We start from the raw sequence: 21,094 nt of genomic DNA, 5'->3' as shown, positions 1-21,094 counted from the left end.
CACGGTTAGCCTTGGTTTTCAATTTTGTATGCTTGTTGGTACTTATATTTTTTCTCAGGCTAAATTGTTCAGTTCCAGGCTTGAATTAGTTAATTGTTTAATTGTTAGTGATGGAATGTAAATTGTTTAGGGATGTCATTAATGAATGCTAATTGATTAATGTTTACTGGATTGGTTAAAATAGTATACTTGTTTGGAGGTATCTGTATTTTGCTTGCAATGTTATTGTTAACATACATTTGCAGAATGTATATGGTGCTTAGATTCTATGCATCATATATACAATGTAAATGTAATGTGTTGATTGTCATTTGAGGTTTTTGATTGGCATTTGATGTTTTTGATTGTAAGATCAGTTAGGATTATGAAAGGAAATTATTTTTATTGTAGTGTGTCTTTATGGAGAAGTGTTATTTTGAGTACAGCATGTTTTTGATAACCCTTCTACATTTATTTGTATATTGGTTCATCATGTGTGTGTGTGTATATATATATATATATATATATATATATATATATATATATATTTGCATGATGAAGCCAATGTACAAATCCATGGGTGAAGGGTGGGTATCGGGCCAGTGTGGCTTAACCCCTTAATTACCTTTGCGGTTATTATCCGATAAGGTGTTTAAGGGGTTTATTGATATCTGAATGTAATTGCAATGTATTGGCTGTGTATTGGCTATGTATTATGTGGGCAAGACAAGGATGTTGCTGGCGACGGAGACTTCTTATTGATGAGGTCAGTAGTACTTTATTCATTTGAATATGCTAGTTAATTTTTTTAATAATGGGCAAATAATCTATTATCCCTATCTGGATAATAGTTATTTTGCACATTATTGTACTGTAGGTGTTGGGGGGGGGGGGGTGGGGGTCATGTATTGAATGTACTGTCGCGGCCGAGTTTATTCTTACATTTACCCGGTCTCGGCCGCGACAGTAACCGGGCGCGCGCCGGGGTGTCCCGTGCGCGCGCCGAAGCCTCGGAAGAGCGGTTCTCCGATCGGGGCTTCCCCCTCCCCTCTCCGGGTCCGCCGGGTCCCCCGGAACCCCCCACCGCCGTCCCCCACATCGCGGGACACAAGGGCTCCCTCGGGGAGCCCTGGGCACACGCGCATGGGGCGCAGGCACCCGATGAAGCGTGACCGCGCATCGGTGACGCGCGGCACGCCGAGGGATTTGGCTAGCAAGCCGGGAAATCTCCCGGCTTGCGGAACTAGCCAAGTAAGGATTAAACGTGTCGCCAGTGTATAGGCCAGGTTTATTTTTTTTGACATTCAGGGTTTGTTCCGTGGTTCTGCGTGAGACCTCTGGAGACCACCTGTGGTCTCCTCGGGTATCTCACGGGTATCAGGCTGGTGGTTCCACAGGTGACACCTGCGGGGATGAAGCTGTGGCCTCCCATCTGTGGGGGCACTGCGGACCCGTAGTCTGCGGGGATGAAGCGGTGGTCCCACATCCTTGGGGGCACCGCCGACCCATAGGTGCGGGGATGAAGCGGTGGTCCCACATCCTTGCGGGCACCGCCGACCCGTAGTGAGCACTCGTGAGCTCCCCAGACCCCCGAGGGAACCACCCGAGGCCCTGCAGACACCTGTGGGTCTGACCCGGGGCTCCCAGACATCCTTGGGCCTACCGTGGGGACCCAATTGTGGCCCACGGTGACACAAGGAGACCACCTGGGGGCCATGGCGCTTGGCGGGACCCACCAACAGGCCTCCAGAACCTGTTTGAAACGAGCTGCTGGCACCCTGTATGTCTGTCAGGTGCCCCGCCAGCCCACCGGGGACTCGCGTGGGGCTGTGTTATGAACCCTGTTTGTAAACGGATAAATCTTGTATTTATGGGGGGGCACAGGGGGTGGGTAATGCATTTAATAAATACCATAAAGTTTATTGTGGGTCACTGTATTGTTTTTATTGTGGGTACTGGGGGTGGGTTCCCCAACGGTATGTGGGTAGGCCTCCCTTGTGGGTAGTGGGTGAGGGTGGTTAGGCCTCACGGGGTGGGGGGTTAGTGGGGGAGGGTATGTAGGCGTCCCGAGTGGTGAGTGAGGGTGGGTTAACCCCTTAATGACTGTAGCGGTTAATAACCGCTATGGTGATTAAGGGGTTAGGTGACATTACTTTGGATGTTTTAATTTTTGTGTCTGTTTTGCAGCAGCGGAGGGGGCATGGGTAGGATGAAGAGGAGGATGGCCTTCATCGTGGCAGCCGGAAATGGGTGGTGAGTACTATATGTATTTATTGTTGTTTATGTATTTTAAATACACAGGGGGTGTATGTTGTTTATTGCAATGTTTATTGGGGGCAAATGTCCCCAAAAAACATGCTATTCTGCCTTAACCCTTCATTGCCTTAGCGGCTATATGATATGGTAATGAAGCAGCATTTCTGTATTTTAATAATATTGTGCGGGAGCAGGGGGTCCCCTGAGCTGAACCGCATTGATTTGTGGCTCAGAGACCCCCTGCTCACAGTACACTATTATTAAAAATACATTCATGTTGCTTCGTTACCGTAGCACATAGCCGCAAAGGTAAGGAATGAGTGTTTATTTATATATGTGTTTTATTCAAAGTGTAGATGTACAGAGGGTCTCCGGAGCTGAACCGCTTTGGTTTTAGGTCCGGGGACCCCCTGCTTCCCGAGATACAGGCTCCTTTATGGGGTGCCGGTATCCTGCACATGTACACTATGAATAAAAATGGTTTATAATTTTTTTTTTAATGTGCCGATGTTTGCGCAGAGAGAGCAGCGGAACTCTCTCTGCTGCAGACACATCTCGCCAGGGGACGGCTTCTCGGCAATTTCTCGCCAGGCAGCCGTCTCGCCACCGGTTACTAGCCATTTTATCAAATGGTGGTGGCGCATTCATTCGCCAGGGATTCGGCCCTTCCTGCATACAGCGAGGTTAACACGCCAAAAACCTGGCGAATTGAAACCCTGGCGAATGCAATTTTTCGGACCTTTCTGCATAGGCCCATATATACATATATACATATATACATATATACATACACACATATATATATATATATATATATATATATATATATATATATACAGTGTTCGACAATCCTATACATTTACACGCCCGGGTCGGGTGGATTTAATCCCCGGGCGAGTAAATATTGGCCCATGCAGAACACGTGTTTGTTTTTTTAAATTTCCCCCGCTCGCGCTGCTGTTTTTCCCGCGCTCGCGCTGAAACAAAAAAAAAAAACTGCCCCTACCTGCCAGTTGATTGGCGCGCGCTCCCAGGCTTTGTGGGCGCGTGGCCAGGCTCTATATGAGCCCGCCCCCAACGAACGGCCATTTTTTCTGCCAGGGGATCTATTGGAGAGTACGAGAGTAAGCACTCTCCAATCCTTCATCCCCTCTGCTCCTTCCCTGCCTCCAGTTCCCCCTTACTACCCACTTCCCCCCTGGAGATGGTAGCGTGGGTGTTCCCCCTTCTCTCCCCGGCACCCGCTTACCCCGGCTTCCCGCGCGGGACGGAGGTGTCCCCCTCTTCTCCCCCCCCCCGGCTTCCCGCGCCACTTCCCGCTTCCCCCGTTCCCCTGGTGATGGTATTGGGGGTGTTCCCCGCTTACCTCGGCTTCCCGCGCGGGACGGAGGTGTCCCCCTCTTCTCTCCCCCCCCCCACCGGCTTCCCGCGCGGGACGGAGCTGTCTCCCCCCTTCTCCCCCCCCCCCCGGCTTCCCGCGCCACTTCCCACTTCCCCCGGTCCCCTGGTGATGGTACTGGGGGTGTTCCCCGCTTACCCCGGCTTCCCGCACGGGACGGTGGTGTCCCCCTCTTCTCCCCCCCCCGGCTTCCCGCGCGGGACAGAGGTGTCCCCCCTTCTCCCCCCCCCCCCGGCTTCCCGCGCCACTTCCCACTTCCCCCGTTCCCCTGGTGATGGTACTGGGGGTGTTCCCCGCTTACCCCGGCTTCCCGCGCGGGACGGAGGTGTCCCCCCCTTCTCGCGATACCTGCGCGGGGCTGGTTGGGAGTGTTCCCCGCTTACCCCGGCTTCCCGCGCCACTTCCTGATCCCCACGCGGGGCTGGAGATGGTCGCGGGGGGGCGAGCGGGGCAGTGGTGGTGGTGCTCGGTCGCGCGGTCTTTCCTCTTTTTCCCCCTGTCGTGTGTATGTGTGTATTTATGTGTATGCATACATACATGGGAGAGTATGTGTATGCATACATACATGGGAGAATATGTGTGTGTATGCATGCATGGGTGTGTGTGTATGCATGCATGGGAGTGTGTGTATGTGTGTGTGTGTATGCATGCATGCATGGGAGAGTGTGTGTGTATGCATGGGAGAGTGCGTGCATGCATGGGAGAGTGTGCGTGCGTGCATGCATGGGAAAGTGTGTGTGCATGCATGGGAGAGTGTGTGTGTGGGTAGGATACCAGAAGTGTCCCGCCACCCCACCCCCCAATCACCCCACCCTGTCACCCAGTCACCCCAGTCAGTCACCCCACCCAGTCACCCCGTCAACCCAGTCAGTCACCCCGTCACCCCAGTCAGTCACCCCGTCACCCCACCCAGTCACCCCGTCACCCTAGTCACCCCAGTCAGTCACCCCGTCACCCCAGTCAGTCACACCCGCCCCAGTCAGTCACGCCCGCCCCAGTCAGTCACCCCCGCCCCAGTCAGTCACCCAACCTCTCTCTCTGTGTATCACCCACCATTTCTCCCCTCTGTCTCCCACCTGTCTCTCCACTCCCTCCCCAAACTCTCTCCCCCACTCTCTCTCTCTCCCCCACACACTCTCTCTCTCTCCCCCACACACTCTCTCTATCTCCCCCACACTCTCTCCCCCACATTCTCTCTCTCCCCCACTCTCTCTCTCTACCCCCCCCCCCACTCTCTCTCTCTACCCCCCCCCCCTCTCTCTACCCCCCCCCTCTCTCTACCCCCCCCACTCTCTCTCTACCCCCCCACTCTCTCTCTCTACCCCCCCACTCTCTCTACCCCCCCCACTCTCTCTACCCCCCCCCACTCTCTCTACCCCCCCCCTCTCTCTACCCCCCCCCACTCTCTCTCTCTCTACCCCCCCCCCCCACTCTCTCTACCCCCCCCCCCTCTCTCTACCCCCCCCCCTCTCTCTACCCCCCCACTCTCTCTCTCTACCCCCCCACTCTCTCTACCCCCCCCACTCTCTCTACCCCCCCCACTCTCTCTACCCCCCCACTCTCTCTACCCCCCCCACTCTCTCTACCCCCCCCCCACTCTCTCTACCCCCCCCCCTCTCTCTACCCCCCCCACTCTCTCTACCCCCCCCCCACTCTCTCTACCCCCCCCCCTCTCTCTACCCCCCCCACTCTCTCTCTCTCTACCCCCCCCCCACTCTCTCTACCCCCCCCACACTCTCTCTACCCCCCCCACACTCTCTCTACCCCCCCCGACTCTCTCTCTACCCCCCCCACTCTCTCTCTCTACCCCCCCCCCCCACTCTCTCTCTCTACCCCCCCCCACTCTCTCTCTCTACCCCCCCCTCTCTCTCTCTACCCCCCCCACTCTCTCTACCCCCCCCACTCTCTCTACCCCCCCACTCTCTCTCTACCCCCCCTCTCTCTCTCTACCCCCCCACTCTCTCTACCCCCCCCACTCTCTCTACCCCCCACTCTCTCTCTCTACCCCCCCACTCTCTCTCTCTACCCCCCCACTCTCTCTCTCTACCCCCCCACTCTCTCTCTCTCTCTACCCCCCCACTCTCTCTCTCTACCCCCCCCCCACCTCTCTCTCTCTACCCCCCCACCTCTCTCTCTCCCCCCCCCCCCACCTCTCTCTCTCTCCCCCCCCCCACCTCTCTCTCTCTCCCCCCCCCCCACCTCTCTCTCCCCCCCCCCACCTCTCTCCCCCCCCCACCTCTCTCTCTCCCCCCCCACTCTCTCTCTACCCCCCCCCCCACTCTCTCTACCCCCCCCACTCTCTCTACCCCCCCCACTCTCTCTACCCCCCCCCACTCTCTCTACCCCCCCCACTTTCTCTACCCCCCCCACTTTCTCTACCCCCCCCACTTTCTCTACCCCCCCTCTCTCTACCCCCCCGCCCACCTCTCTCTCTCCCCCCCACACTCTCTCTCCCCCCCCCCCCACACTCTGGATCTCTTATTTACCCTATATATCTTACTTGCCCTATACTACACCGAAATAACCCATACTGCTGTCTTCCAGATCTGACTCAAGCTTCACACGGAAGACATCGGAATCCCCCCTAACCCAGAAGACAGGTAAGGAACACCTTCCCTCCAATGTATTACATTGCGGGAATGAGGTACCTGGACATTGAGGGACTGCGGATCAGGTAAGATCCCAGGCGGGATTGCTGCTTTAGATATTATGAAGCGAGGGCATCCAGACACTGGTTAGGAGGTTCAGGAAACTAGTCATTCACACCTGGCTTTCATTTCTAGATCTGACACACACACACACACACGTAACAAGGCCTAATTGTAGTATAATGTAATACAATAAATACATTTATGTCAAAAATGAATGTTGTTCTGACTAGGAATTTATTAAATGTATTTTATTTATATATTTTATTTTAAAGCGGGGTTGGGGGCGGGACTAGGTGGCGAGTAGATTTTTTGGTTTTTGGGTGATTTGTCGAACACATACACACACACACACACATATATGTGTGTGTGTGCGTGCGCACAAACACACACAATGTGGTGTCACGGACACAGTAACCCACAATGAACAAAACCTATTGTAGTCCAAGCATATATCTACACAGGGAAATATATACACAACCTATAAACACACACACTACTCGTTTGCATGTAAGCATGGCCGTATTGCCCCCTTGTACATTACTGTTGACACACACCCATATCATACAGCAAGTATCACAAGCACGCTGTCTTGGTGTCACATTTGACTTCTCCCTCACATTCACATCGCAGCTAAAACCGGTTGTTTTCCCCCGTAACATTGCAAAGATACGCCCTTTCTTCTCTAGCTCTACTGCTAAAACCAACACATGCCCTCATTCTCTCCCGTCTCGACTATTGTAACCTTCTACAGTTCAGCCTACCTGCCTCTCACCTGTTTCCCCCCTCAAATCTATCCTAAATGCTGGTGCTAAAATCACTTTACTCTCTCCTGAATCTGTCTCGGCGCCTCTCCTGGCTCCCTATTAAATCCAGTATTACTTACAAAATATTCCGCCTCGCTTTTAAGGCTATACACTCTTCTGCCCCTCTTTACATGTCAGCCCTAATTTCTCGCTATACACTTGCCCGACTCTTCAGCTCAAGGGTGTCTTCTGTCTATCCCTTTTTTTTTATCTGATGCCCTATCCCACCTAAACCATCTCAGTCACTGCCCCACACCTCTGGAATGCACTTTCCTCTCAATGTCCGACTAACAACCTCTCTCTCCACCTTTAGGACCTTCTTAAAAACACTGCATATGGATAGTTCTGCTGGCGGATACTATACATCTCATATTCACTGACCCCTTGCAGACGCACTTACCAGAACAACCCTCCTATCGCTGTAAGCTCTCCCCACTTAGATTGTAAGCTCCCTGGGACAGAGACTCCATTTCCTATTGTTACTTTCATGTCTAAAGCGCTTATTCCCATTATGTGTTATAATAATTTATGTCACGTGTATTACTGATGTGAAGCGCTATGTACATGGATGGCACTATATAAACAAAAAACAGACATACATACATACAGACATACATACATACCTGGCTGAAGTGGAAGCATTGTATGCAAGGCAATAATGGCAAAAGGCAGGGTTGCAGACATGTCTGAGACATACAAAATGTGAGCACAAGTGGTATTTTTTATTTGATATATATCAATTGAAGGTTAATGAATAGAATACTGTACATCTTGTTTAGCAAAACAAAATACAAAAAAAAATAATAATAATTTGAACTTTATTATTATATTTTATATTCCAAATGCTATGAAATATGTTAGTGTAGACATTTAATCTGATTACAATTTTTTTTTTTTACCAAATCTATTTTGGAAGATTGCAATTGGAAAATAAAAATCAAGACTACTGGAAAGACATGTAAATTAAAGACACTTCCTGACCCAATTCACTTTAAATGTCAACTTTACAAAAACAAAGTCTGTTATTTTACATTTACTGAAAAAAAATATATTGTTTGTATTCTCATCCAGAACAAACATTTGCAATGACATCCAATATTTTTTTTTAAGACATTGAAATAAATAGCAATTGGAAAAAACAAAAAAAAAACACCTCATGCAATTTTAGCCACAAAAAGCTTCAAATCGTTTGTCAAATAAAGTCAAAATAGTATTTTATTTGGATAAATGCTCAAAACTTTTCCTAGCAGGAGTAACAGAAAACAGGAGTTGTGTTATAAGCATGTGTATTAAAATAAGCTACACCATTTGCAGAAAAGCAATTATCGTGATAAAGATTGGGTAAACTAGATTATTTAGGCTTCTGCACAGTTGCTACCGCAACAATGCTCTATTACAATGGCTTTATGGGGTACTGAAAGAAGTTTAAAGACTCATTGTGCCTCAGAGCCATCGACTCAGCTTCACTGAAAACCTCAAAATAATTACTAGGGAGGATCACATAACCGCTTCCCTGTTTATACTCTGACACCTCTTTTTCCAGTCTATCCACATGCCGCTCCTGTCTTCTGCACCTCTGGTTTGCAGTCTTAAGCTTTTTCCTGAGTTTATCAACTTGGTCTTCCAGCTGCTGTATCCTCTTCCTTTGATGCACTGTATCTTCCACTGTGTAATTGTGGTCACAGACCACTGCAATATGGCTGGCCGTGTATGGTGGAGGCATTAGTAACCCGATAGCAGGGTCCAATTCAGGAATAGTAGGCAATGGCTGAGGTGCACACGTTTGTTCTTTTTTAACAGCTCCCTTTTCACTCTAAAAGTAAATAAATATCACAATGATGTAAACTTAAATAAGTTTAAATGTACTTATTTTATAAATGTGCCACTCTACATGTGCCTCTGTGTATTTTAGAGCAGTTAATAGCTACCAGACTCAAGCATTAGATGATTAAAAAAATGTTGGTAAAAGAGGATGCTTTGTTACACCATTGTAAAATACAAATGCATTTAATTTAATGATGCCTTTTCTCTTTAATCCAAACTGACAGTGTTTTTCTTGCTGCTGTAATATTCTTTTTATTTTAGGCTTCTCATAATTATATGTGGAAATAGACTTCTCCATTACCTTTCCTCCTCTCTAGAAATTACAATTTACAGTTCTTGTATCAGAACGGACAAAACAACATTTAGGATTGCATTGAAGGGATTACAATTTGAGAGGCGAGTGCATACATATACAGATGTAGCAGGCGCTATTAAAACACATGTTGTTAATATAGACACAATGGTGTCCGCTTCCGCTGGTGTGTTGTATGTGTCCTGCTACATTAAAGAGACAATCCAAGCGGCACATAAAAAAACCTACTTTTTTGTTTTGATATATGCCGCCTTTGATTAACTTTATTGAAAACTGATTGGCAGTTTAGGTAATCGTTGTTCCCCCATGATCGATCAGCAAAGATGCTGCTTCCCAAGGTTAACTAAATCCTTCAGTCACTGTAAGGCTGCGTCCACGTTGCCGCTGAGCGCGATTGGCGCATTTACATTAATGAATGTTAATATGAACGCCCACATGCCGAGCACTCGTGCCCGTAGCTCGCTGGTGCTACGCGAGAGATAAAATTGATTTCAGGTTAGCTGAAGGGTCGCATGACAACCATTCAGCGCCAGTCACTGCACGGCCATGCCCCCTCTGTCGCGCTTGAAAAAAAAATATACAGGACAGCCGAGAGCTCATGCTTGGCGAGTTGGTGACGTCACCACTCTCAGGCATGAGCACGCTCAGCGGCAGCGTTGCCGCATAAGGCCTCGTCCAGTGTGATGTTGAGCGGGCGCGCTCGCGCTGGCCACGATGAAACACATTGCTGCAATGTGTGTGGCCAGCGTGAGCGAGTGCCTGCGCATGGACGGCGCTTAGCTGCTTGCAGAGGCAAGTAAATTTGATTATACCGCTCACTGCCGCGTCACATGAATGGTTCGCCCAATGAGGGTGAACCAGCTCCGTGACATCATGGCCACACCCCCCTGACACCCTCACCAGTGCGCGCAACTAGCTGGCCATAAATCGCACGGCCCAGCAGAGAGCGTGACGTCACCGCGCACGAGCGCCAGCTCATGCTTAAGAGCGGTGACGACACCAACCTCACCAAGCATGGAGCGCAGGCTGTCCTGCATAATTTTGAAAGCGCAAGCGGGGGGGCGTGGATAAGGGCTATTTCTGTGTGTAGTGTGTGTGGCTGTGTGCATTGACTGCTGCTGAGCACGCTTCAAAAATCAACTTTCTTTTTGTCTCCCCAAGCGCCGAGTTTGGGGAAGCGTATGTGCCCGTGCGCGAGTGTGGCGATGCAGATTCACATTTACGGAAGTAAACGCACCAAGCGCGCTCAGTGGCAGAGTGGACACAGCCTAAGGCTGCGGCCAGGGTTAATAAAAGCGCGCCGGCGCTTGAGCTCATTTTGCTCGGGGGATGTGTCCTGCTACTTGCGCACGTAGGGGGGCGTCAGTGGGGGCGGATATTACGTCACGGAGCTGGATCACGCTCACGTGATGTAGCAGAGAGTGGAAAATCAAATTGATTTCTCGCCAAGCAGCTGAGCACCGTGCGCTCACGTGGACATGCACGCTCACGCTGGACAAATATTGTAGCAATGTGTTCGAGCACGCGCGTGCGCTCAGCGTCACCCTGGACGAGGCCTTACTCAGTAGGTACAATGTATTATATCACTAAGTTAACATTATCTGTTATTACAGTTTGCAGCTCAAATTGGTGGAAACATTGGCAACAAATTATCACAAATAGGAATGTGTTGCTAAAGATCTTGCACTGCTGGGGAAGTGTGCTAAAAACTAGCTACAGAAAGCAAAGGATGTGCGCTATATTAAAACTCATACAAAACGGCATTGAGTTGAAGAAAAAAATCCACTTATCTAATACTACAGAACTGATTTAAAAAAAAAAACAAATGTAATGCCTACTACATCTGTATATAGGGCCTGACATAATTCACAATCTATGGATTTGCTTAACCAAGTTGATTTATTATTTGAATGAGCCCACCAGACAAAATTAAACAAAGACAATTATGGATTTTAATTTAAATTCTGACTACACACTAAGAACTGAAATAATATTAATAGATTATATATATATATATATATATATATATATATATATATATATATATATATATATATATATATATATATATATATATATATATATATATATATACTCAAATGGAAATATTACTGTGTGCTCATTTGCATGTCTTAAACAGGTCTGCAACCCTGCCTTTCACCATTATCACCCAGCACACAGTGCTTCCACTGCAGCAAGGGATTCTGGGAAATGACATGCAAATGAGCACAAAGTGCCACCTTTTGGTTCAAATCCATTTTGACATGGACCCCTATGAGCTTATACTTGCTGCATTGCACAGCTTTTCAGCACAGCCAGGGTTAGGGTTAGGCCTCGGGCATGGTCAGCGCATAATGCTGAGGCGTGCTGGTACGTACCAGTGAGCCCCTACAGCCGCAATGAGAGCGGCTTTAGTAGGGGCTCGCCTATGCATCCGCAAGCGCGCGGAAGCGTAGGTCTTAGGTAAATTTTAAATTCAAGCGCTTGCCGGAGCGCAGGGCCGGTCACGTGAGCGGTTCGCCCAATGAGGGCGAACCAGCTCCGTGACGTCACTGGCCCGCCCGCCGACACGAGTCCGGACGGCGCACTGTCTAAGGCCAGGGAAAGCACCCACTTTCCCTCAGCCTCAGCGCCCCTTCTGCCAGCAAGCAATAACCCTGGACGAGGCATAAGGCCCGGGCCATAGAGGGGTGGGGAGAGCGGAGGCGCGCTAATGCTGAGGCTCGCCTGCTTCAGTCAGCGCGATTGCACGGACTTACAGGCGAGCCAGTGTGCGCGAAGGGAGCCGGGGGGAGGTGGTTGGAGGCGGGGCAGTGACGTCGCTGGGCCAATCGCCCGCAACGCACTGACGTCAATGTCATGGCGCCGACGTCACGGTGCTGTGATGTTGACGCTGCTGTGCTGTGATTGGAGGTTTTCAGCCGACAGCGCGCTGAAAAACAGCTTGGCGCTCGGCCGAAACCTCCATCTCGTCAGCACGCCTGCGGACGCTCGCGTTAACACCCTCTCAAGGCATCCTCATTGAGGATGCAGGGGCTCAGCGCGGAGCGTCCGCACGCCTCAGCACGGCCTGTCCGTCTATGGACTCGGCCTTAGGCTGCAGCCACGCTTGCGCTGAGCGTGCTGACCGCACGGTACTTGCAGAGGTTAGTTTCGGCAAGTGAAATTGTCCCGTCCCGACCCCGCGGTACGCGCGCACGGATGCTCACCCATGCTTGGCACTTGCGTAAACAAAAAAAGAGAGACTATCAACCGCGCTCAATTTACCCACAATGCCCCCCGTGCGCGTTTGCGAAATAGGCAGGACTCCCGGTGCTCATGCTTGGAGAGCTGGCGACATCACCACTCTCAAGCATGAGCGCGATCAGCGCCAGCGTGGCCGCAGCCTTAAGATACATAGCCAGTAAACCTACCCACAGACAGCTATTTCGACGTTTAGGGTCTCATCAGTGTGAGGCTGGTTATACTGGCTTTGCAATGGCACTGTGTGCTCATTTCATTGTCATTTCCCAGAATCCCTTGCTGCAGTGGAAGCACTGTATGCTGGGTGATAGTGGTGAAAGGCAGGGTTGCAGACCTGTCTAAGACATGCAAATGAGCTCACAGTAATATTTCCATTTGATATATGCTTTACGTTGGAGGGGTTTTTGTCACTTTTTTTACCCACAATAACTTAACTAATGTGTGATCTTTAGATATATATATATATTTTTTTTTTACAGGCCGCAACAAAAAGCTAAAGCCTTGCAAATCAATGCCGTTTATTGGACCAACTGAAAATGTATTCCTTCACCGAGTGGGGCCTCTTACATTCTCCAACAATGTTTGTTAATGTACCGTTATTCTCTTCACACCCCATTGTACTACACTGAGGCCTATGTTGGCACGATATCAATTGATCATAATAAGCAGCTTTCAAGAAGACATCTCAAATACATGTAAATGACATCCGAGTGACTTGATGCACAAATTATTGAAAATAATTACCTATCAAAACTATTATATCCCTACCTGTTGAAAAATAATATTTCATCACTGTTCTGTTGGACTCATTAGAAATGTAACACTGCAATATCTTGGTAGGAAAAGAAATAAATGAATGTTTTGTATACGTTGGTCTTACCTTCCTTCTTGACTCCGCGTAGGAGAATACTGTTGGAGCTGCATTATCTTTAAGGAGCTTATTGTTACATTCTCTTTTAAAGCAATCAGGCGTGAAATGGTCTGAGCAGATACTACTGTACTTGGTTGGTTTAAAGTCTATCCTCCTTATAGCTGCTTCCCATTTTTTACAGAGAAGAGGTCGAGTAAGAGGAAACCTTTAAAAAGAAGATTATGTCTAAGTACAATTCTTGAAAACTGTTGCTATAGCATAAAACATTATTCACAGAAGTAGATACTTAAAAACATAAAATACAGGAAAACATTGCTACATGGTAACATTTTGTAAACATAATTTTAAAATGCTTCTTTTCGCGCTGCTGCTGCCACGCCGTGAGCCAATCACAGTGCGCCTAACGCTGTGACGTCAGAGTTACGCCCCCTAACCGCGCATGTCACCGCTTGCACTCTAGAAGCGCACGCGCAATGCCGGTTATGCGCAAAAGCGAGAGCTATATAACAAGCCTAAGGCCACGGTCCCAGTCTGCATCGTAGCACGCGCGCCTGGTGGGGTGGCAGCACGTGGAAACCGCGATCTGCAGTGAGATGAAGGAGATTGCGAGGGGGTGGGGGGGTACTTGTTCGTGCAGCGCACGCTTTGGCATGCGCTGTATAATGTACTGGGGACTTAGCCTTAGGCCGTGCTTATAGTGCCGCCGACGTCGCCCGAAAACAAACACATTGCCGCCGCGTGCGCCTATAGTAAGCGCGACGGCGACAATGCGACGGAGCGAAAACTGGTAACCGCCAAAATTTGATTTTTCAAGGGCTGTTGCCTCATGTGACAGCCCTTGAACCAATCAAAAGCCTGGAAACCCGCGACAACGACGCCCAGCAAAATATAACTTTCGCCTGTGGCTACGGCACTATAAGCGCGACCTTAGTTTTTCAAATTTGATTCTGGTAACTTCATAGTGCGCTGAATTGCTTGCACACTGCTGTATCCCACATTAAAGGACGAATTAACGTGTACTGCTCAGTGTTGCCATTTAAAATATGCTGTTCTAATTAAATATATTTTCTCAGATTCATTGATAAAACAACAGACAGGCAAGCGCGCGCTTCACATTTTGTAAACACTTTGCAATCGTTTTTTTTTTTTTTTTTTTTAATAGGATGGACAAGTTCACGAGGGCGCGCTCCCAAGCCGCGTGCGCGCCTGCCATGTGCCTCTCCTCAGCAGCAAACGTTCCGATCTCGCGCGCGCACTAGTGGAACTCGCACACGCGCAGTTCCCGTGCTTCGCTTTCTGCTCGTGCGCTCGGCGGTTATTAAAGCTTGCGCATGCGCAGTACTCTTTCCGCCATCGGAACCCAAGGATGGCGAGCTAAAAAAAAAAAAGAAGATACTGCCAGCACATAACTTACTTGTGGAAGGAGACGGCTTTATCCTTGTCATAGCGGTTCTTACAGCCGTAGGCTGAACAAGATTGCACCATTGCGTAGAGGTGTTTTTTTTTTTAAATGTTCCCGCCCGATCGGTTCGATCGGACCGTCCAAACCCAGAGAGCTATTTGGACGGCACAATGCTCTCCCACTGGTTCACCACGATCGCTGCTGTATGTTATGTGTCGATCGTAGTTAGAGGTATTTACGAAGAGAGCAAAGAAGTGAATTGTGCTCCTCCCGGCTCCAAGATGGCTGACACCGCTTCAAGCTGCCGTCACGGGGCTAAAACAGCGCTAGTTACTATTGGGTAGTTTATATCACGTGATGGAATTGTGCCCCGCCCCGTTGGTCGTGCGTTTTTTTCAAATGCGTCATTTTATCCACTGAGGCTGTCGCAGACGAAGAGGATAATTGACTCAATTAAAAATTGTTTGTTCAGATGTAAATGCATCATAGTACATGAAACCATTTAGTAGGCGATCACTGTCATTGTACACGTAAACTAACTATTTTTGAAAGCCTGAACTGTAACAATACAATGTGAATACTTACTAAAGTATGGTGTCAAACAAAGATGGTGCAAAAACAATTGTAAAATTAGTTGCTCAACCTTAGGCTGCGGTCCCAGTCATCACTGTGACACGTGCGCCCGGCGGGGGGGTGGGGCGTGCACAGCGCTAACCGCTATCTGCGGTCTTCAGGAGAGGGCGTGGTCGGGGATTTGCGGGGGCGTGGCCATCATGTCACGCGGCTGGTTCGCCCTCATTGGGTGAACCGCCGGTGGGGGCGTGGCCACGCCTCCGTCGCAAGGTCTAAACTCAATTTCATTGAGTTTAAAAAAAACTTGCAGTACGGCGCAGCTGCACCTTCAGCGGGAAGGTGAGTACTGGGCCCAGCCCCGTTGAGGGGCGGTGCTTATACGCACGTGCGCTGTGGCAGTTACTGGGACCGCAGCCTTAGGCCTTGTTCAGACAGAAAGCGATGCGAGGTGTGCGCGCGCTTTCGCTGTATTCTATGGGAGTTTTCAAACTGAAAACAACCCCCGCCAGCCAATCACAAACACAAAGTTTTTTTTTATTTAATTTTTTTTTAAGTCCCGCCTCCAATCGTGTCATTCTGTCTGCTGGGGATGAGCACACATCGCTCAGCAGACAGGCGCAACAAGGTAGCTTTCTGTTTGAGCTCAGCCTTAGTGATGTTATTGATTGATAGGTTATGCACAAGGGAAAATATTGAACATATACATAGAATATGATCCAAAGGGGATCAAAAAAAGTTTCCCTGATATTGCACTGTTACGGGAGACCAGCACTTTTTACAAATTTATACCGGGATCATTCATTAGGTAAAACAAAATTATTTTTTTTCGAGGTAAACCTGCGTACACACAATGAATACACAAAATACCGCCGAAATACACACTTGGGGTCAAAACTAGGCTCAAATAGGTGCAGGGCGCCTGCTTCGGAAGGCTTACCCTGACCGGGATATCCACCTGGGCTTCCTGGTCCTCTTTTCGGTTAAAATCCTTAGCCGCGGCCGCTACGTTCTAAAACGAGAATGTGTGACTTAGGGCCGTTCTATACTGTGTGCGGCCGTGCACGTGCCGCATGCTTTTCGTGTGTATGCTGCGAGTGAAGGTCCTGTGTGTGTGTGTGTATTTGTGTGTATAGATTGTGAATTATGTATTAAATAATATTTTTAAAATAAAAAAAATGTAATAAAAATATTTTTTATTTATTTAACTTTGACACATATACACACACATACATACATTACAGCGCCGGTAGCAGCGCAAAATCATTCATTTCTTCTCCCTCGTCGGTCCGCTCCAAGCTCCCTGCCGTGCGCGGCCCTATTATAGAATGGCTTGCTATCCTCAGCCAACTAAAACTGCCGCGTGCACGGTGTTGCGCGCGCCCGCACTATAGAACCAGTTTCAGGCTCCGTTCAGGGTGGCAGAGACAGGAGGTGGAGGACGCGCGTCCGCGTGTCAGTCTGATGGGCGATGTGTGTACATCATCCCCAGCAGACCTTTTCAAGTATTCAGGAGGCGGGTCTACAGATCTCAGCTTAGTGATGGGTGTTGCTTTGTTCAAATCATTTTCAAGAATGATTTGATTAGCTAACGAAGTACCAGTGACGCTGCTGCAGCTTGAAAAAACAACTTGAGTTGTTTATGCAAACTGTAGCAAGCGTCAACTCCGTAATTCGGCGACAGGGTAGCTTCTACCCTGACAACCGCTATTGAGTTTAAACACTTTGTTTCGGACGTGCACGCGCACGTCGCAAAGCAGGCACTCTGAACAAGGCCTTAGTCTCTGCAGGGCAGGCATTCTTAGCTCAAAAATGAAGCTGGTTGCTCTGCTATTCGTCACAGAGCAACTTTGAAAAGCCCGCCCGCGATTCATTGACTCAAGCCACAAGATCAGCTGGTTCTGACTGTGGTATCGCCTTACATACCTTCCGCTGAGCTATCCTCAGCATGAAAGTAAGAGGAGCGACCAATCAGAGCGTAGGAATTCACTCCCACCAGCCACTGGCTGACGTCAGTGGAGGAGGCGTGCTAAGCCGGGTGGGCGGGAAATATGAATTAGCCAATGGGAGAGGCGCCTACGTGCTGCATCTCCCCGGCTAACATTGCCACCCGCTGAGCAGGCTCATCCAGGTCTGGCAGACTCAAAAAGTGTCCCCACAGGGTGCCCTTTGTTCTCCGGACCTGGACAATCGCCCTTCCTCACCCACCAAACTTTTGTCACCTTTGGACATCCTCCCTCATTTGAATTCCGATGTCTATCCAGACTTCCCTGCACCAAGGTGGATGCCCAGGCTGACTGAATAGACATTTATAGTAAATGCACCAAACATAATAAAATATAGTTTAATGCATAATATAGCTTGGGGAGACCCATATCTGTGAGGGAACTGGGACTGGGATATTTGGGCTCGAAAACCAGGAGTCTGTGGCACACTGGGCAGGACCGGTGTAATTCAATCCGCGTACCGGTAACTTTGGCCCCCGAAACTCCTGCAAACAAAACAATTGTATTTCTACCTAAAATATCCCACCTAAAACTTACACTTAGAAAGTTTCATGAGTCTGGGGCAAAGGGAACATGAAGAATGGAAAAGCAGCAGTCACTTTTATAGTACATGGCCCCTGGCTTATGGTGCTATGTAGCTGCCAGGGAGCCACGGGTTTCAGGGGTAACCAGATGGGCTTAACCTTTATTGTACAGCCTGGTTACCCCCTACCGTCACATGCACTCATCCCAAATATATCATTGTAAGTACAGTCAGAACATTCGGTCTCCAAATGTCATAGTATTAATTGATGTAAAACACCTAGGCTGTATATCAGAATAGTATAGCTGACATGGGTATCAATAACCACAGAATAAGAATTTCTAGTCACAGCAAGAGCACCTCTAGGGAACAAAAAAAAAATCAAACTTAATTTACATATATAACTAGCGTTGTGAATAAAATTTACTGTGATATATCTTTAAAATCCCCAGTGGTGGGGTCTGGATGCAGATATGGTGTTGTGGTAACCCTTCTATAGTTACATGGACTCACATAGTAGTTAGGTAATTGTAACCATAGCGCTGGGAATACAGAGAACCAGTGGTGGATAGGTTTCTTATAGATAGTAAAACTCAATATAGGTCAAATGAGTGAATTACGAAACATCTGAGATCTATTAAGAACAGAGATGATAGATACCCAGTGTCTATGCACTTCTCTATGTGCTCTTTAGATTCCCAAAGCACATTCTCTTTTTGTGCCTTGGAACATATCCCATTATCCATCAGGGGTGGCAACTATATAGAGAAACTATATTAAATCAAAGAGTTTACAGATATATACCCTCGGGAAACTTACCCTAAAGGGTATAAACATAGAGTGGGAGTTAAAACATTTTCTTATCTAAAAAATCTTCCTGGTTCCCTAACATTTTGGTAACGTTGTTCAGGCAGCGCGAAATCATGTGCATAAAATAGAAAAAAAGACATCTAGTGCAAATGTGTATGAGTAGTGATCAATTAATAGTGTATTTTTAAGTGGCTAATGCCACAACTCATTCGTCCAGTGAGGATAACTGGCACTCAAAGGTTTCTTTTGAGGATGTGTATCCATCTGTCTCCTTCCCCCCTAGATCTCACGGAATGGATCAGTGGAAATGTAGCCCTCGTATATACCGATGTGAGGACCTCTCCAAATGTGATGTGGTGTATTCTCACCCCAAACACTACAATTGGACCACACCGCTCACCATGCTTGAATCATATCAATAAATTCAACAGGTGCATATAGGGGAAGCATATAACCATGAATAAAACAAAGAAGGTGATTAGAGAATCACTGAATACTGCACTATTTACTGCACGCTGTTGTATTGGTAGATAGAATTGGACTGCATTGTCCAAAATATACAAATATCTTGTTATGAATAGGCACAGACAAGTAGTAGTATCAGCTCCCACAACAATGGGTGATCACATGGCTGTGTCACCCCAAAGTGTCGCATAAAGTGTCTGTGGATTTAATACTGGAATTATCATCTGTGGATGCTCTCTACATCTTTTAATATCCTTAAACCTGGATTCATACTGAATAATATGGACTAACATTCTGATTTAATTTCCTCACACAGGTATGTTTGTTTGATTGGAACCCTTATATCAAATTGAAGCCCATCTGCTATTGATCTTTAATTAACAACTACCTTGTATGTTTGTTTGATTGGAACCCTTCTATCAAATTGAAGCCCATATTGATCTTTAATTAACAATTACCTGGTATGAGCTGAATAGGCAGACCCCTCCCTTAATTGTTAGTCAAGTGAATGTGTGTTAGAGTATTTAAGTGAGTATATCTTGGCTGTGAGCCATATGGCTGTGCCACCCCAAAGTGTCACATAAAGTGTCTGTGGAATTAATACTGGAGTTAGAATTGGAGTTGAATACTACAGGAAGATCTGGATTTTGCACTTCAAAAACAATTACAACCTTGTAACTGTGAGAACATGACTTTCTAAATGCTCTCATAATTTGTACTCTTTCTTGTGACGATCGATCGCCAAAATAGTGTTGGGACTTAAGGCTTTAATGTGTAAACTGTGGGTAATAACTTGCATTCCCCTTCACCATCTGTATTTGTCCCAGATTGCAGCTGAATTTCCCAGCTGCAATGCATTTTAAACGGTGTGTCCCCTAAATCATCTTAGGAGGGAAAGGGTTAACTGTATTGTGTGTATAATCCTGTGTTCCCTGCCCTAAAAAACACTTCCTTCACTGGAAAATGTATTTTAGAACTTGTCAATGTTTTTGCTATAAGTTATAATACAGGGCAAAACTCACCAAATGGAGCTTTGATGGGTTAAGTGTATGCAAGGGGAGAACACTTAAAGTCCTTTTGTGATGTCCTACACTTCCCGACCACTATGGATAAGTAACACCAGAGGTGAGACAATATGCTGATCAAAGGGGCTATGACTCACCCCATTGAATATGCAGACCGGGCCTCACAACTAGGTGATAACCATTTCGCTTGTCAAAGGTGAGGGCAAAATTATGCAGGACACCCTGTGCTCATATTTGGAGAGTGGGTGATGTCACTGCTCTCAGGCAGAGAGGGCCCAAGAAATGTCATGGATGAAAAGTTTCAACAAGTTGCATGAGAGGAGCAACCCAAATGTAGTAAGGGCACTGCTCTAGATACAATCAGATATATAGTATATAGGATACTGTATATATGGTTGTATCTAGAGTAGTATCCTCACCCCAACAAGTATAATTACACAGAGAAATGTATGTGTAAAAAATAGTTTTTATAATAAAGTAATAATAGCAAATCCGCAATTACAATTAAGTTAGTACGGGAAGATAAAACGGGATAGACAGCGAGTCCTGGACCACACAGTGCTTCTCCAAAGTCTCCAGCTGGCAGGAAGTCCCCACTTCTGCACTCGGCTTCTGAGCTACATCATCAGCTGGTCGGAGCCTCGCATAGAGCATCACATCCTACGGCGGCTCGTTTGAATTCCCCAAAACAAATGTCATGGTCTTTCTCAACCGATTTGGCAAAAGTTGTTTGCTTCCTCAGGAAACCGTGATAGCTACTCCCCTATGGGCAGGTTTAAATACCCTTCTTCATGAATAATTCATTGACAATTTGTTCAATAAACTATCCATATAATCTTACATGCGGGTGATGATTAATATATGAGTTACAGACAATTTTAATCCTGTGATTCCCAACTTGAAATCACGCCAAAAAGGAAGATATTTCAGAGAAGATGAGGCATAATAGCCTAA

The 21,094-nt window shown here is 47.5% G+C and overlaps 1 protein-coding gene across 1 annotated transcript; it reads right to left on the bottom strand.

Moving 5' to 3' along the window:
* Positions 1 to 7,791: 7,791 nt before the first annotated feature.
* On the bottom strand, positions 7,792 to 15,306 carry THAP1 (THAP domain containing 1). Its single transcript, XM_075594223.1, has 3 exons — positions 14,754 to 15,306; positions 13,349 to 13,544; positions 7,792 to 8,901 (listed from the first exon to the last, which is right to left on the bottom strand). The coding sequence occupies exons 1-3, from the start codon at positions 14,822 to 14,824 to the stop codon at positions 8,482 to 8,484; spliced, it is 687 nt and encodes a 228-aa protein (XP_075450338.1). The 5' UTR covers positions 14,825 to 15,306; the 3' UTR covers positions 7,792 to 8,481.
* Between the last annotated feature and the right edge of the window lie 5,788 nt (positions 15,307 to 21,094).

This window comes from Ascaphus truei, chromosome 1 (genome assembly GCF_040206685.1).
Source record: "Ascaphus truei isolate aAscTru1 chromosome 1, aAscTru1.hap1, whole genome shotgun sequence".
Lineage (NCBI taxonomy): Eukaryota > Metazoa > Chordata > Amphibia > Anura > Ascaphidae > Ascaphus > Ascaphus truei.
The sequence above is the reverse complement of the archived record's forward strand: the minus strand, read 5'-3'. Positions and strand labels throughout refer to the sequence as shown.

What these genes read in the sequence shown, in the direction of transcription:
- THAP1 (XM_075594223.1), bottom strand. Translation starts at nt 14,824, where the DNA reads ATGGTGCAATCTTGTTCAGCCTACGGCTGTAAGAACCGCTATGACAAG. An exon ending in AAAGCCGTCTCCTTCCACAA is followed by an intron (nt 13,545 to 14,753) that starts GTAAGTTATGTG and finishes TTCTTTTTAAAG; the next exon opens with GTTTCCTCTTACTCGACCTC. An exon ending in ACGCGGAGTCAAGAAGGAAG is followed by an intron (nt 8,902 to 13,348) that starts GTAAGACCAACG and finishes ATTTACTTTTAG; the next exon opens with AGTGAAAAGGGAGCTGTTAA.